Source organism: Phyllopteryx taeniolatus, chromosome 10 (genome assembly GCF_024500385.1).
Source record: "Phyllopteryx taeniolatus isolate TA_2022b chromosome 10, UOR_Ptae_1.2, whole genome shotgun sequence".
Lineage (NCBI taxonomy): Eukaryota > Metazoa > Chordata > Actinopteri > Syngnathiformes > Syngnathidae > Phyllopteryx > Phyllopteryx taeniolatus.
In genome coordinates, this window is record NC_084511.1 from 1,329,369 (window position 1) to 1,346,054 (window position 16,686).

The 16,686-nt window shown below is 40.2% G+C and overlaps 2 protein-coding genes across 5 annotated transcripts in view; both read right to left on the minus strand.

Annotated features, from left to right (window-relative positions):
* LOC133484748 (long-chain-fatty-acid--CoA ligase 1-like) overlaps positions 1-475 on the minus strand; it is a 31,454-nt gene extending 30,979 nt beyond the window's left edge. Inside the window, exon 1 of the mRNA XM_061787777.1 lies at positions 374-475. The gene's annotated coding sequence lies outside the window, so the exon portion shown is untranslated. The remainder of the gene's footprint in view (positions 1-373) is intronic.
* A 1,690-nt stretch (positions 476-2,165) lies between these two features.
* st3gal5 (ST3 beta-galactoside alpha-2,3-sialyltransferase 5) lies at positions 2,166-15,991 on the minus strand. 4 transcript variants are annotated; one of them, XM_061786873.1, is made up of 9 exons: positions 15,744-15,952; positions 13,602-13,634; positions 12,861-12,956; positions 9,829-9,946; positions 8,159-8,368; positions 7,785-7,921; positions 6,940-7,126; positions 6,430-6,588; positions 2,166-3,608 (listed from the first exon to the last, which is right to left on the minus strand). In XM_061786873.1, the coding sequence occupies exons 3-9, from the start codon at positions 12,890-12,892 to the stop codon at positions 3,354-3,356; spliced, it is 1,098 nt and encodes a 365-aa protein (XP_061642857.1). In that variant the 5' UTR covers positions 12,893-12,956; positions 13,602-13,634; positions 15,744-15,952; the 3' UTR covers positions 2,166-3,353. The 4 variants fall into 4 exon arrangements, with proteins under 4 accessions (XP_061642857.1, XP_061642860.1, XP_061642859.1 ...); XM_061786876.1 differs by lacking the exon at positions 13,602-13,634 and having other exon boundaries at positions 15,744-15,991; XM_061786875.1 differs by lacking the exons at positions 6,430-6,588; positions 13,602-13,634 and having other exon boundaries at positions 15,744-15,977.
* Positions 15,992-16,686: the final 695 nt, after the last annotated feature.

The window sequence follows — 16,686 nt, forward strand, 5'->3', positions numbered from 1 at the left end:
TCTACTTTTAATGACGTCACTCCAATTTGACAGCAGACCTATATAAGGCCGTATTGATGAAGGCTTCACTGACTGCAGCGTTTGTGTGTGCAACTGAGGAACACAGCAGAAAAAATGACAGTGGACACTAGACACACACGCAAAAGTGACAGTAATTTTACAAATGACTCAAAAGTCAGTTTGAAATGACGGCACGTGTTAAACATTGGTCAAATACACGTGTAAAAAAAAAAACTAAAAAAAAAAAACTACTCAAAGTTACGTTGGTCAGGAAAAGAACGTATAAGGTATCACCACTACTATTCCACGACGTACTGGATTGTGGTCAGCGGTGCTAAAGATGAAATGTTCGACATGTTCGAGAACTCCTCACCTTTTTGGAGCAGTCCTCGGGCCGGCTTCTTCTTCTTCTTCTTCTTCTTCCTCTTGCTGACCACGCTTGGCGTACAACTTCCGGTCAAAACATTCGAAAATAAAGTACATTTCCGGTCAAACCTGAAGAAGTAAAAAAAAAAAAAAGCCTTACTTTCCTGTGAGTGACGGGGACCTAGAAAGTGTGATAGCACAGTGGTTCTCCAACTTCTTATATCAAGTAACATTTCGAAAAAAATAAAGGGAAAAAAAGCTCCTGTAACACACAAGTTGAACATTTAGGTAAAAGTAGAAGTACTTATTCAGCTCTTTTAGATTAGCAAAAGGAAAAAGAAAAAAATGCAGAATGAACTGTATTTTGGTACAAAAGCGGAAAAAAAAGGACTTTTTACTGTGTAGTGTTGATTACATACTGTACCGGTTTTGATAACGCCAGGCAATGAAAAAAATAAAAAAAATAAAGTAAAACAGTTTTCCTCTTGAATAAACTTGTGGAGTGCTTGTACTGGGGGGGAAAAAACGCATTAACCACAAAACATTCTTGGAGCTGACAACATCAAAGAAATTTCTTATATAAATTGAAATATTGTATTGTTCTGTTTTGTGACAGCAAGTGGCAGGCATCTTTGAGACAATGTATCATAAGGCAACAGGGTATGAGATTAATTCTATATTGGAGTAATTTTGCAAATATACATTGGGCATTCACAAAAAGTAACAATTTTCAACAAACTATAAATCATAACTGTTGAGATCATTTATTGTATATGTTTCCAGCAGGCGGCACGGTGAACGACCGGTTCGCCCGTCCGCCTCACCGTTCTGAGGTCGTGGGTTCAAATCTGGGATCCTCTGTGTGGAGATTGCATGGATTGAACCAGAGTCCTCAGAACTGTGAGGCAGACGCTCTAACCAGTCGCCCACCGTGCTGCCTTTTTTATATTTTATGTATAAAAATTCTGATTTCTGAATCTTTATCCTGCTGCAGAACCCGAGTGGGCTTTAGCTTGAGGTCACAAACTGATTGCTGAACAGTCTCCTTCAGGATTTTTGGTTAAAGAGCAGAATTCACGGCTCCATCAATCACAGCAACTCGTTCAGGTCCTGAACTAAGATTAGCCTTTATGTTCTTTTTGGTCAGCGGTGGCTTTCACATTGGAACTCTGCCATGGATGCTATTTCTTTTCCTTATTGTTGAGTCATGAACACAGATCTTAATTGATGCATGGTAGGCCTGCAATTCTTTAGATGTTGTCCTGGCTTCCTTTGTCACCTCCTGCATGAGTCGTTGCTGTGTTTTTGGGGTCATTTTTGTAGACTGGCCGTTCCTGAAAAGGCTCTCCACTGTTCCATGTGCTCTCCATTTGTGGATAATGGTTTTCACTGTCCTTCACTTGAGTCCTAAAGTTTTAGAAATGGCTTTGTAACCCTTTCCAGATTTATGCATCCATTACTTATTTCTCATTTGTTCTTGAATTTATTTGGACCGTGGCATTTTATTGCAGCTTTTTTAGATATTTTGGCCGACTTAATTTTGTTAGGTTCTATTTAAGTGATTTCTTGACTGAACAGATCTGGAGGTCATCAGGCTTGGGTGTGGTGAGTGAAAATGAGCAATTACTGTCATACAGGGCCAGGTATCTTTGAAAAGTTTTTGTTTTTTTTACCCCAAAGGGGTCATAAACACGTCTACAATATGTGTGAAAAAAACATTTAGATCCCCTTGTGAGACAGGAAAAAAGGATTTGTTATTGTATATTTAGGGGGAAATAAACAATGACAGTATTTTGATGTTCATTGCCATCTTAAGATACCTTTATTTAGGTAAAAACAGTTCAACAGACATACATCTTAAACACATTGTACTCAGTGCATGGAAGTGCATTCGTCTATATTTATTCTTATCTACTTATGAGACAGAGGATATTTTAAACAGAACAAGACTACCATTATAGTAGCTTTGATTTTATAAGCACAAACAGCAGCCATTTCCCTGAAAATTATAAATAGTCACGGAGCAAACTGCCCCAAAACAAAATTAAAATAAGACAACATTCATAAATTAATATTCTTGCACTGGTTAACTAGCTTTCACACACCATCTATTCTGAAAGCTTTGTGGAAGGTACTGTAAATGTGTCAATTGACAGACTGGGAAAAGGACACAAACAAATAACTTAAAACACATATAAAATAACTGATGCCATAGTTGTAGTGATGTCCTAGTTGTGTCGAAAAATATACTGTACACGGATCTGAAAGAATGCTTTAAAATTTCAGATTTCCATTGAAAAATGGACTCTTGAGCTAACAGAAATTCAGTTTTTTCAGTAGCTATACATCAAAATGTGTGTTGCAGATATGTCCAGTGTCAATAATAATAGTGTACTTTGTCAAAGCATTCTTACTTGATGTTTTTCACAAAACACAAAATGAGCATTGCTCGATTTGGTCAGCCTCCATTTCACTCAATGTAAACAGCTACTATTCAAATCTATTTTTTGACAAATACAGTACCAGTCCACAGACAAAGACAAATACTGCAATACAACCTAAATTTAAGTAGAATAACATGCAAGTACATATAGTAGTAGTCTCTAATGACGACTGATGAAATATAGGCAGCTAAGAGGATATCTGGTGAAGGAATGTGTTCATGTATAGCCTACATATATGGAATAAAACATTTTATATAAAGAAAAAGAGATGTCGTTGGTCGCTTAAAAATTGGTCATATGGTAACATTTGCTGTAAACTATCTAGCAGAAATGGTAAGGAAGAGTCATTCTGTTCATTTTGAACACCACTTTTGGAAAAACATCGATTCGCTCAGAACGTTTCTCACATGCATGCATAATGCGTTGTTGAAACATTTTCATGTTTTGAAACATACCACATATTAGTGTTTCGGTTTCAGAATATTCTCCTTTGACAGCGCTGAAAGAAAATGCTTGACAGTACTATACATAGTTTGGAGGCAATCAGGGGCAAAAGGAGCAGTGAACACCCCCAGTCAGGTCAGTGATAGTTCCCTCTATGATGAGACTTTTAAGCACTTGGGTCTCCTCATTCACATTGTGCATCTTCTGCCAAAGCATGGCACTCATAGAGAGCTCATCGTAGTAATGCAATGGAGTCCTTTCCTGGGACAGGTTGTAGCCAAAGCCTGCGAGGCTCACCTCGTCGCACAGCAAACTAGCTAAATCCAGTGCGGAGACACCCAGGGTGGGGACATTCTGAAGAACAACACAAAAACAAAGGCGAAGCATCAGTTCTACAATCAAAATAGGTGTTACATATCTTTGGGTATTATTTAACATGGAAAATATTTTTGGGGTGATCTCCTCTTTTAGATTGCACCAATTGCAGGCACGGGGAGAACATGCAAACTCCACACAGGCGGGGTTGGGGATTTAACCTCGGTCCTCAGAACTGTGAGGCAGACGCTCTAACCAGTCGGGCACCGTGCCCAGTGGGACGTTGTGTTAAACATAAATAAAAACAGAACACAACAATTTGAAAATCATGTTCAACCTATATTTAATTGATACACTACAAAGACAAGATATTTAATGTTCAAACTGATCAACTTTATCATTTTTAGCAAATAATCATTAACTTAGAATTTGATGGCTGCAACACATTGGTACAGGGTCATGTTTACCACTGTGTTACATCACCTTTTCTTTTAACAACATTCAATAAACGTTTGGGAACTGAGGACGCTAATTGTTGAAGCTTTGTAGGTGGAATTCTTTCCCATTCTTGCTTGATGTACAACTTCAGCTGTTCAACAGTCCGGGGTCTCCGTTGTCGTATTTTACGCTTCATAATGCGCAACACATTTTCAATGGGAGGCAGGTCTGGACTGCAGGCAGGCCAGTCTAGTACCCGGACTCTTTTACTACGAAGCCACGCTGTTGTAACACGTGCAGAATGTGGTTTGGCATTGTCTTGCTGAAATAAGCAGGGGCGTCCATGAAAAAGACCTTGCTTGGATGGCAGCATGTGTTTCTCCAAAACCTGTATGTACCTTTCAGCATGAATGGTGCCTTCACAGATGTGTAAGTTACCCATGCCATTGGCACTAACACAGCCCCATATCATCACAGATGCTGGCTTTTGAACTTTGCGTCTATAACAGTCTGGATGGTTCTTTTCCTCTTTGGCCCGGAGGACACGACGTCCACAGTTTCCCAAAACAATTTAAAATGTGGACTTGTCGGACCACAGAACACTTTTTCACTTTGCATCAGTCCATCTTAGATGAGTTCGGGCCCAGAGAAGCCGGCGGCGTTTCTGGGTGTTGTTGATAAATGGCTTTTGCTTTGCATAGTAGAATTTTAAGCTGCACTTACAGATGTAGCACCATACTGTATTTACTGACATTGGTTTTCTGAAGTGTTCCTGAGCCCATGTGGTGATATCCTTTACACATTTATGTCGGTTTTTGATGCAGTGCCGCCTGAGGGACCGAAGGTCCATCCATCCATCCATTTTCTGAGCCGCTTCTTCCTCACTAGGGTCGCGGGCGTGTTGGAGCCTATCCCAGCTGTCATCAGGCAGGAGGCAGGGTACACCCTGAACTGGTTGCCAGCCAATCGCAGGGCACATACAAACAAACAACCATTCACACTCACAGTCACACCTATGGGCAATTTAGAGTCTCCAATTAATGCATGTTTTTGGGATGTGGGAGGAAACCGGAGTGCCCGGAGAAAACCCACGCAGGCACGGGGAGAACATGCAAACTCCACAATGATTAACACAATGGTACACATGACCTGTCCCAGGTGTTTGATGAGCTTTTTTTGTCACCTGTCACAGCTTTTTTGGAAGGTGTTGCAGCCATAAAATTCTAAATTAATGATTATTTGCTAAAAACAATCAAGTTGATCAGTTTGAACATTAAATATCTTGCCTTTGTAGTGTATTCAATTAAATAGAGGTTGAACATGATTTGCAAATCATTGTATTCTGTTTTTATTCATGTTTAACACAACGTCCCAACTTCACTGGAATTGGGGTTGTATTTCCCTGGTCACATATATCCAGTAAAATATGACAAGATCCAAGTCCAAAAGACGTGCCTCCCGTGCCAATGTGGGGGCCATGTTGAATGTGGGGCGGCCATGTGATGATGGTTCTATCTATTGTCTATTGTGCACAGAGCAAGAGAGAGCGGCATGGCTCTGAGGAATACAAAAGTCTTTGGAATCTGGAACATGCTATTTTTGGTACAGAATAGTTTTTTTTGTCAAGCCGTTCGCCTTCGGCAATGAATTTGTAACTAGGAAGCACTCTAATTCCTCGCAGCTCATGAAAGCGACTCGCCTAGGAGTATTGTCTGTCAACGTCACCATGACCAAGCACACCGGGGTGGTAAGTTTGGATGATATGTGAAACTTTCAAACATTTCAAGCTTTTTTAAAAAATATTTATTTACATTAACTTCTTACTGTTGTGGCCGTTTTTAGACCAAGAAAAAAAAAAAATAATAATTTTGTACTGTACAGTAAGATGGTACCACCGCATCCCGTATTTTATAATCACTGGGCTTTATCTTCTCAACTTAAACGCGACCGGATACACTCGTTACCATGGCGACGACAACAACAATAGACTGCATAGAGTGTATTATAAGAACAAAATGGGGAAACATTTGTGGTGGTGGTCGCCGGTTCTCGGGAGAGGACTTTAATTCAAGGATTGCGTAAACGTGACAGGGTTCTGTCGAATCATGCTCACAAGTTGTGGTGTGTGTGAAGTAATTTAATTACAATAAAGTAACTAAATCACAGTAAGTTAGCACCCATTAGTTCTGTCATGCTGTAATGTTGGTTTGACCTGACTGATTAGAATACATGACGTGAAGATACTCAGTATACAAGTATATACAGTAAATGAAAGTCATTTAAATAGACACATTGCTCCATCTTGTGATCGGATAGGTGATGGGTTATCGTTTTTTGAAACTCGCTGATCGGTCCCAAAAATCCTGATCGTGCCTAATATTGGGTGTAAAAATTAGTCGTTGGTTTGGAAAGTGTCTATTACCTGATCCCAGCCCCACAAGCGTGTTGTAGGTGGGGAGAATTTGAGTAAATCCAATGCCGTCTCTTTGATGACGAGTGGATTTAAGAGCCTGAGCCTGTTGCGTTCAAGGGGGATTTCCTCTGGAACATCGTGCCAGAAGAATAGCCAGTCCCACAAAGGCTGCAGCACAAAGCACACCATCATTTTTCTTATTTTTATTTTATTTTTTTAAATCACAGCTCTAACAGTGACCATTAATAGAATCACACAAGTAGCACACGGATGTCGGCCAGCCCAATGTACCTTCAGGATTTTTTTGGGTTATCGTCCTGAATTCTGTCTCACTGATAACACTTGTATTGCTACACTGAAGAGATTTGTAGTCTCTCTGTAACCATGTGTGGCAAGACAAAAACAATATAACAGAACCATTGGTAATGGCACTGCTCACGTCAGCAGTGAGGACTCATCTCATAGCAGCACAGCATGAACATTTTATAAAGCAAAAGTAGGTAAAACACCAGCCCTCACCACAGCAAGCTTGTTCATCATTGCAGAGATCCAGCTGACATCTACGCCTTTATATACCACAGCTACGAACATAGTTTCTGGGTCTCTGTCAAGCCACGGAGAGGGTGTGCCTTCTGGATAACTCATCCTGATGCTGGTTCGAGTCCCAACGTCAACACTGAACTCTCCCAGGGGCCCGCTGTTTAACCTGCCGTAGTCGGTACATAAGGGGGAGGCAGGGCCTTGTATTAGCAATTATGACCATCACTTGAGAACATATCTATTCAATCGCATGGATACGCAAGGATTCATTCTGTTTAAATTAGGCTTTAGAGGCAACTGTGCTTTCGGTAGGTAAATAACATTTATTCAATTAAAGCATGCTGTACAAAGAAGATAAAGGGTTTGATATTTGATATTTGAAGTGGTGGTCAATTGGTCAGGTTTATGGCCTATGACCAAATATAGCCCCAATAGCTCCCCACTGTGTGCTGTGTCCACTATCAGGGCTATATTTACACGGCATGGTAAGAAGTCTTATTCTTGAGTTACCTTCAAACTACCGTGTTTTTTTGGTTCTGAAATTCTGTGACTAGTGGCATTTGATTCCCTTTACATGCATGTAAACTTGGACACCAGAAGTAGTTGATTTAGACATAGAATAAAAATGTTCACGTAAATGTAATGAGTGATGAATGCAAGATCAAAGTTTCGCCTCCAAGGCAGCATGGGGCCAACTGTTGGCCATCTTGTTGAGTTCAAAGTCGGAAGTCTTTACAGTAGTTCATAAATTTTAATGTCTTAACAGCCAACACAATCGCTATTTAAACAAAATGTAGAGAATAATCTTTTTGAAGTGTACCAACCTTATAATGGTGTCAAAACGATCAATGAAAGGACCCAGCTCCAGGCCTTTCAAAATGCCCCCATTACCAATGACCACACAGCGCTGACATGTGTTAGGACCCTTTTTGAACAGGGGTTCTTCGGTGGCCTCTGGTAGCTTTCAAAATAAAGTAAAGAAAATACAGCACTTAGCTGCACAAATCAAATATATAATTTTAAGCACAGTCATTTATCACAGATATCAGTGGTGGAGCAAATGCTGTACCAGGAAATGTTTGTAATAATTAGCATGTAAGCACAAAACAGTGCTGATATCCAAGTGGCATAACTGAATGACAATTGGATAGAAAACTTTTGAAATGCACCATATGTCGCCGTAAGACACACAGATCACCTGGTCAAGCAGAGCCGGTACTCTTCCCTTAAGACCTCTGAACCCGAACGGAGGTGGATACTCAAAGAGGTTGGTTGTAAGTGGTGTGTTCTTCCAGAGGAAGGGCCGGGTCAGGTAACTGGAAGCGGGGAGTCGAGCCAGAAGACCCTGCCTGGTGCTTCCGCGCTGACATTCACGCTCCAGTATTTTGTGAACATGTTGGTGCACTAGCTGCAACACAGGCAACATCAACACGGTTTAGACAGAACTGCAAACACAAGATGATGACATCGATAAGCCATGACATGATGACCACTCGCACCATCTAATGAGTCAGGGTCTTGCGAATCATAGATGTGCGTATTACTGCAGTTGGAGTTGCAATGGACTTGAACTGTCCTGCATCGTGCTGAGAGCTGTTCCCAGTACTTTTAATCTCTCATGAAACTAATCGTGTGAAACAGAGATGTCAAACTTTAATTTCACTTTTAATTTAAGCGGCGACGTTTTGGGAGCAGAGTCAAAAGAGCCGGTTCTCTAAAAAAGAGCCGTAATTCCCGTCACTACTGCACACAAAGTATATGAAAATAAAACATAAAACCAGTTTCAAAATTGGAAATATTAAAACAGATTATGAGCAATGTTTAAAAACAACTGGAACAATAAATCAAAAACAATGTATCATGCTGAGTTGAAAGCCAAAGAATAAAAATGCATAAAAATATTACATCAAAAAGAGGCAAAGAAGACAAAAAAAGACACGAAGAAGAATGTCGAATAAAGTCTAGCCATGTGGTGATTGTTAAATAACGTGGAAAAAAAAAAGAAATAAAAGACTGATTCTTGAGAACACTACACTGACTAAACAAGACTGTGATGAAGAGAAAGCTCAGACAGCGTACGGCCGACCCGCCGTGTAACTATTTGCGTGATCGCTCACGAAGCCAGCTGTTGTTGCTAACGAAAACAAGCATGTGTGACGTCAAGCCGCGCTATTCCCACAATGCAATGTGGATTTTCTTTTTCAACTATTTCAAGATTTAAAAACAAATGAAATCATCTTAAAATGCACTCAAAAAAAGCACAGGAAGCCAGTGAAGGGAGGCCAAGATTGGAATTATGCGCTCCCTTCTACGTGCTCCAGTTCGGAGGCGAGCAGCAGCATTTTGAGCCAACTGGAGATGCTTCAAGGAAGTGCTGGCTGATTCCAAAATAAAGTGCATTACAGTAATCTAGCCGAGATGTAACAAAGGCATGGATTACTGTTTCAAAGTGCTGTTGTGAAAAAAGTGGCTTTACTTTAGCCAGCTGCCAAAGATAAAAAAGCTTTAAAAACGAAGTTCAAGGCTGTCTCCAGGACTTTTTTCACAGTATTTTCTTTTTTTATTTCAGGATTTTTCCGTAATAAATACTCTCAAGCGCACCATCACTCCCTCCTTTCGTGTGTCCTCTTCCATGTTGCATCTTGTGTTTCCCAGTTGTTGTCACGTCACTTCATTTTTTGTGTTTGTTAGATCACGTTTGATCATGCAAGATCTCTGTCTTGGAGGATTAGATTCTAGATCGGTGGGAGAACATAATCTTTGTGTATGCTGTGCTGTGTTGATAATATCGGAGCACACTATTTCTTCTAATGGATTTTAAATAAAATACTCAAACATTAAGTAGGGGGGAAAAAAAATTCTCCTCACCTTTTTATAGTCAGGGTTGAGATGCCAATCCAGAGGCTTAAGTGATTCTTTCCCAGACCGAGATGAAACTATCACCAGACATAGCACACAGAAAACTCCTCCCAATAGAAACGCACGTCTAGACAGACACACACACACACACAAAAGAAAGAACAAACATTTTATTTAGCATTACCTCCATTTCCTTTTTGCCAACTCTGACTTTTACATACATACACGACTTGAATTTTAAAAAAAGTGCTAGAAATACCTAATCTCAAGAACGCACAATAACCAACTGTCTCATGCAACGCAAGACTTTTTCTGTAACAAACATTGACATAAAAAAAAATTTTTTTTTCCTTCCATACAAACTGTCGGACAAATATAAAAGCTAATATCTGAAGTTCAAAAAGTCAGCAGAGGTGGTTGAAGAACTTTCCTGGCATTGCGTCTTGTCCCTTTTATGAGTACATAATATGTTACTTTAATTATCACCACCACAGTTTTTATTGTGAAATTAACAACTGAACCAGGCACACCCATATGTCTTTCGACTGGAGCTACCCGACTACATTCCAATGAGGCAGCAGTTCTGGAAGACAACCTCAACCGATTCACTGGCAATAAATATAGCAACTACCGGTAGTTGCAGTTCAGAGAATGGATGGATGGTTGGATAGTTGAGCAGTCATGTTTGAACCCGTACCAATGGAACTGGTAAGACCTGGATGAAAGTGCTAGAGTCTACAACGAGTCCTTAAACAGTCAAATTGAATTGATCAACGTTGATCCACTTTTTAGCCATATTTTTCCATGACGTTTCAAGAACTTTTCCAGAACCTTTCACTTCATTTCCGAGACCGAAATATGAACAAATACTCATGGGGTTTTGCTCGCAAATATAATATTTCAGAATCCACGCCGAGGGGAGACGCCGGAGAGTAGAGTTGGGCGTTGTTTGAATTGAAATGTTTCTGGTTCAGATTCCGTTTCTTCGTTTTGATTCCGGTTCGAAATGATTCTTGATTCAGATTGATTATTGAACAACCCCTGTTGTTTACCTGCATTGTACTCCAGTACTTACTTTCTACACTCGGTGGCAATGGAGAAAATACGTTTGTTGTAATCTCTCCTTTCCTTGTGTTCAACCAACAACACATCATTCCAAAAGATTTGACTATTGTACATAAACATTTATATTACAGCATCACAATGCTTTAGCTACAGTGACGACGAGCCAGCAACATCAGTGTCTCCAAAGCAACGTGGAACAATGCTATTAAGTAGCCCAATGTGTAAGGTATGTCGTGCCCTCAAAAACGGGCAACTCAACTCATCTGCTTATTAATTTGAAATAGGACCACTCCCCCCAAGTGCTTATGTGGAAAGCATAAAAATGCGATTTGGGTTTACTATATTGCCCGTAGTGAATGTGAGTGCAAATGGTTGTTTGTTTCTATGTGCCCTGTGATTGGCTGGCGACCTGTTCAGGTTGTAGCCCGCCTCTCGCCCGAAGATAGCTGGGATAGGCTCCAGCACACCCGCGACCCTAGTGAGGATAAGCGGTACAGAAAATGGATGGACGGATATTTAGTGTCTATTAAGTCCGACGACATTCCTGCTGTTAACCCTAACCCTCCTTGTCGTTTTGCATCTGTGTGCGGGAGACGTGTTCATACTGTTCATAAACCAAATTGTTATTGTGTTGCTGTTTGTCCACAGACACCCCATGTACTTTACTTTTTAGTAGTTCTTACTAGATTTTGTGTTCTATTTCTCATCAATATTTCCAGATTGCAATCGAAGACGTCATTGATGCAGTTTTTTCGGGTGTGAGCTTTTGAACGCAACTCTAGTTCAACCACGGCAGCTGTGACAAAAAGAGCCCGGATGTGCATATTTGGATTTTGAAAATTTTGGGGGGGAAAAAAAAAGGCAACTCTGTAGTGCCTCGGCGCTGCAACAGGTGGCTTATGATATGCATGCTAAGATGGCCGTTTGTGTAGTTATCCAAGAGATCATAATTCACGGGTCATGTCTGTGTCACAGTGCCAGGGACTATAGAGGTTATTATATTTGTCTCTTTTTTAGGCTAATATTGGAATTTCACTGATTCACAAAGATGCGGCACGGTGGCCGACTGGTTAGCACATTTGCCTCACAGTTCCTAAAAGCTATATTTATATATTACAAACCACTATAACGAGCATTAATGGTGTGAACATTAACACTGTGCTTGAATATGGAAAAATGTAACTGTACATAAATGATTCAATTAAAAATGTATCGCACACAAAAGTAAAATTAACATTGTACATAAATATTTGAAAACAGTTCAACAGTTTTTGTTTTTTTTTTACAAATGCACTCCACTGTAACAATAACAACAATGATGATAATAAAGCTTAAACCACTGTAACATTATGCACATTGAATTCAGTGATTCCTTAACGTACCACGACAGGGAGCCTGCATTTAACTGGTGGTACTTGTATCCCACTTTGAGAACGGCTGATCTTGGCCAACGGGACCACATTGAGAAAGTGAAGTGAAAGTTTACATGCAGTGCTACCCATTACACACTTTATTTTAGTCAACTCAATTTACTGGAGGTTTTGTCGACTATGATCTTAGGGTATTTCCTCAACTAAAACTCGACTAAAACAAACAATTTTGATGTAAAAATTACGACAAATGAAATTACATTTTAGTCAAATGAAATCAAAATTTGCAGGTCTGTCCTACTACTGACGTGGAAAATGACGTGTTCATTTTTTTTTTTAATGGACGAAAACTTGGTTTTTGTATCTGTAGGATTTCTTGGCAAATTCATGGCCAACATCATTACCCTGAATATTTGATGCACTTGTGACTAGCTCCACTGACCAAAACAATAACCGCATAATTCAAATGTGTCAACAGACATGGCTGGTTTAATACATCTGCTAATGCAAAGGACTACGGTTGAGTTGGCTATCATTACCGTGTGACTGATGGCAAGATAATAATATGCGCGACCCCGACGTTGTACTGCGTCACATACACTTCACCTGTGTGCGACCCAGCGCTTTGGGAGCCTCATGTTCCCGGCATTCACAGCATAATAGGAGCTCCTCTGTTTTCTCTGATGAAGCAAGGATCTTGTCCTGGACATGGGAGAATGAAACGTCAACTTGTTTATGTGGTTATCCGTCCATCCATTCTGTGCTGCTTATCCTGTTCAGGGTCATGGGTGAGCCGGAGCCTAGCCCAGCCCAGCTTCCATCCATCCATTTTCTGAGCCGCTTCTCCTCACTAGGGTCGCGGGCGTGCTGGAGCCTATCCCAGCTGTCATCGGGCAGGAGGCGGGGTACACCCTGAACTGGTTGCCAGCCAATCACAGGGCACATCGAAACAAACAACCATTCGCACTCACAGTCATCCCTACGGGCAATTTTAGAGTCTCCAATTAATGCATGTTTTTGGGATGTGGGAGGAAACCGGAGTGCCCGGAGAAAACCCACGCAGACACGGGGAGAACATGCAAACTCCACACAGGCGGGGACGGGGATTGAACCCCGCACCTCAGAACTGTGAGGCTGACGCTCTAACCAGTCGGCCACCGTGCCGCCCCAGCCCAGCTTACTCTGGGTTAATGGCAGGGTAGAGTTGGGCATCGAGAATGGAGACGCAATTGGAACCCGGACTAACATTCCGGTTCTCTCAATAAACCAATAAAACACGTTTATGCCAACGTTGGGGCACCAAACAAGTTCAACGGTGGGTTACGCTTTTGCACTGATGGTTTTTACCGTTCATTTTAGTCTTCAAACCAACGTAGGAAGCTGATGACAGAGAGAAAAATAAAATATAAATTACTTTACCATACTGAAAAGAAAGTAGAAACAGTCGCATTTACAAGCTTAACGTTGAGCTAAAACGTCACCAAAGGTCAAACTAGCAACTTTACATCGCTATGAATTGGGACAAAATTCACAAAAATGTTGTCTCACAGTATCACAAACATTAACCTTGTGTCTCATCGGGGGGTAGCTAAAGGAATCAACGTTTTACAGAGCATTTGGTTCCATTCATTACTCTTTTTATTGCATCTTGTTCTACTATTTTTTTTTTACCGGTGTCGTTTGAAGTTATTTTTCGTGCCCAAATGCTGAGTTCTGGTGCGAATCCTTCAAAATAAAAAGGATACATGCTTAAAACAGGAAGTCAAGTTAAAAACTGCACACACACACCATTTGACGTGATAAAACAGTCGCAAATAACTATTTTAACGATGCTGTATTTAACTTTTAACTGAAGCCATAACTAAGAAATATGAAGTCAATTAGGTTAGTTCCACACACACACTGCCTTGACAGCCATAAGGTGAATCAGTTGTAAATACAGTGCTCATCTTAGAGGACAGAGGGCCGAGACAATATCTGGAGTTTGTCAAGAAAGCGCTTGATGAATGCGCACGATTCATCCATGATTCAATCAAGAGGAATTCTTTTTTAATAAGAAGAACATGGGGAAAAACATGTGTTGGTGGTCACCGGTGCTTAGGAGAGGACTTTAATTCAAGGCTTGCTTGAGGTATGTTCACGTACTTTTAATACGCAAGCAGGCAACAAAACGTTATGTAGCCTAGCCTGTAACAATTCGGTACCGTAACGCACAACTCTATCAGGTTTTCACATTTGTATTTATGGATTATTGATAATACTTCATGTTCTGTGACTTTAATAATGTCAAAGTCAGTCAACTAGATCACTTTGGGAAATAATTTGGTCATTTTATGATGCCTATATAGTTATTGATGGGATTGTCACCACGACAGGCACCGTACTTTATCACTTATTAATCCATTAAGATAGAGAGACTTTAATTAGCAATAAAGGAACGAGCAAATTCCTACAGAGGATGCCGGTGGAAAAAACAAGAGCGGGTATTCTGTATGCATACAAGTTTCCGCTTGTTTTCATTCTTTTTATGGACCAGGTTTAGTTAACCCTAACTTTGTTCACGCACATTATGGTGACAATGACTGCAAAAGCACTGCTATTTCATCTACAGTTACGCTATGAATTATGAAAATAGTTAAGCATTGTCGTAAACCACAACACATGTACACTAAATGCTTTATAGGCTTTACTGTTTAAAATTATTAGTAGTAGTATTTAACTACCAAAATTCAACTTTAAATATAACTTCAAAGAACAACCCGAAAATAAATTAGTAACAAGTCAAATAATATATTTTAAAAAATAAATAAAAACGGTAAATAAAAATAAATAGTGATGACTAAAAACACTGTGTGTGAATATTCGTTATTTGAAGGTAAAACTGCCTCGTGATCGAATGCTGTTAGCTAATAGGGTTTTCCATTGGGTGTTAGCATTAAACTGACAGACACAACCAGCGCACATTTATCATTTTTTCTTCGATGATAACGTTTTTTAGGATCACGAGAAGCCAAAATCTAAATTTTGATAAAACGCTCATGAATCCCCCAGCCTACCCATTTTATGCATACATTTTTTAAAATCTTTAATATTTATGACAGGAAAATTATAGCGTAAACTGGGGTAAGATGCGCCACTTAATGTCTATTTTCTTTGAAAATAGAATTGGGATATCGACACATTTACACAAGTATGCCTAAATGTAAACACATTTAGCGACAGTAATGAAACCACACCAGACTACAACTTGGTTGTTATTCTTATTATTATTAAACGCCAAAACAAAGCTCACCCATACAAATGAGCAACGAATCCTGTTAAAACGAATAGGCTGACACACGACCTCGTGACAAATGTTCTATTAGCATGAACGCTCACATTTCCGTCCTTACAACAGGTAACAACGGCTACGCTTGAATTCGCTGCAACAGAACATCGTAGTTTGAACAAGTTTCGTTTTTTTTTTTTTTTTTTTTTTTTATAGCTTACCGTTCCTCGGAGCCCACTACCGCACGGTGTGGACTTCGTTCCGGTTTGAGGTCATTTAACGTAACCGTCGTGATCCAGGCGGCATCCTCAAATCGTTTGCCAGTCGTCTTCGCCGACTGGGGCAGCGAGCGAGTGGGGCGTGGAGCGAAAACAATGCAAACCACACAAACCCACGCGAGATGATGACACGCCTTCGGAAGGTTTGACAGCTGGACTGGATGCGTTTGCCGAGTCAAATAAAGAACATTTGCGATATACGTAACGACATCTTACGCTCCACAATGACGATTTCAGAGATCCGCAATGTCATTTCGCCTGGAACAAATGACGTCACTTTTGCCAATTGTGTTTTCAGTTCATTTGCGTCCCTGCTTTAATCTTATCTACAATTTGATTCTGTCCTAATTCCAGCTCAAAATATCTTTTTTAATCCGCCTCAGTTCAAAATACGTCACTTTTTAGATAACCCCAGTGAGGATAAGCGGTACAGAAAATGGATGGATGGAAGTTTGAACTACGATTCAGAATGTAATTACGATTGGTCAAACAGACATTATCTGCACTCTTAATTCCAGACGGTCAAACTCGTCAAATAAAATAAAAATTAATATGTGGGAGTCCACACACACCTGCCACCATTTAAATTTTTTAGTGCCCAGAAACCAACAACACACGCACTTGGGCCCTACAGAAACATTCTTTGCTTCAATCGCTTCAATGAATAAATGAAGCCGTTTTGTGACCAGACTTAATGATAAGTGTGTGAGCAAAATTAGAATTGCAGTATGGCACGTATAAACCAATCAGCATGTTTTACAGTGACCACAAAATAGGGCTATTGTTCCCAGATGCACTGCTAAAACAACATGGGACTGGAATATCCACAATTGAGCAGACGCCTGACTACACTGCATCATAAAATCGTTTTTCGGCATCTGTGTAA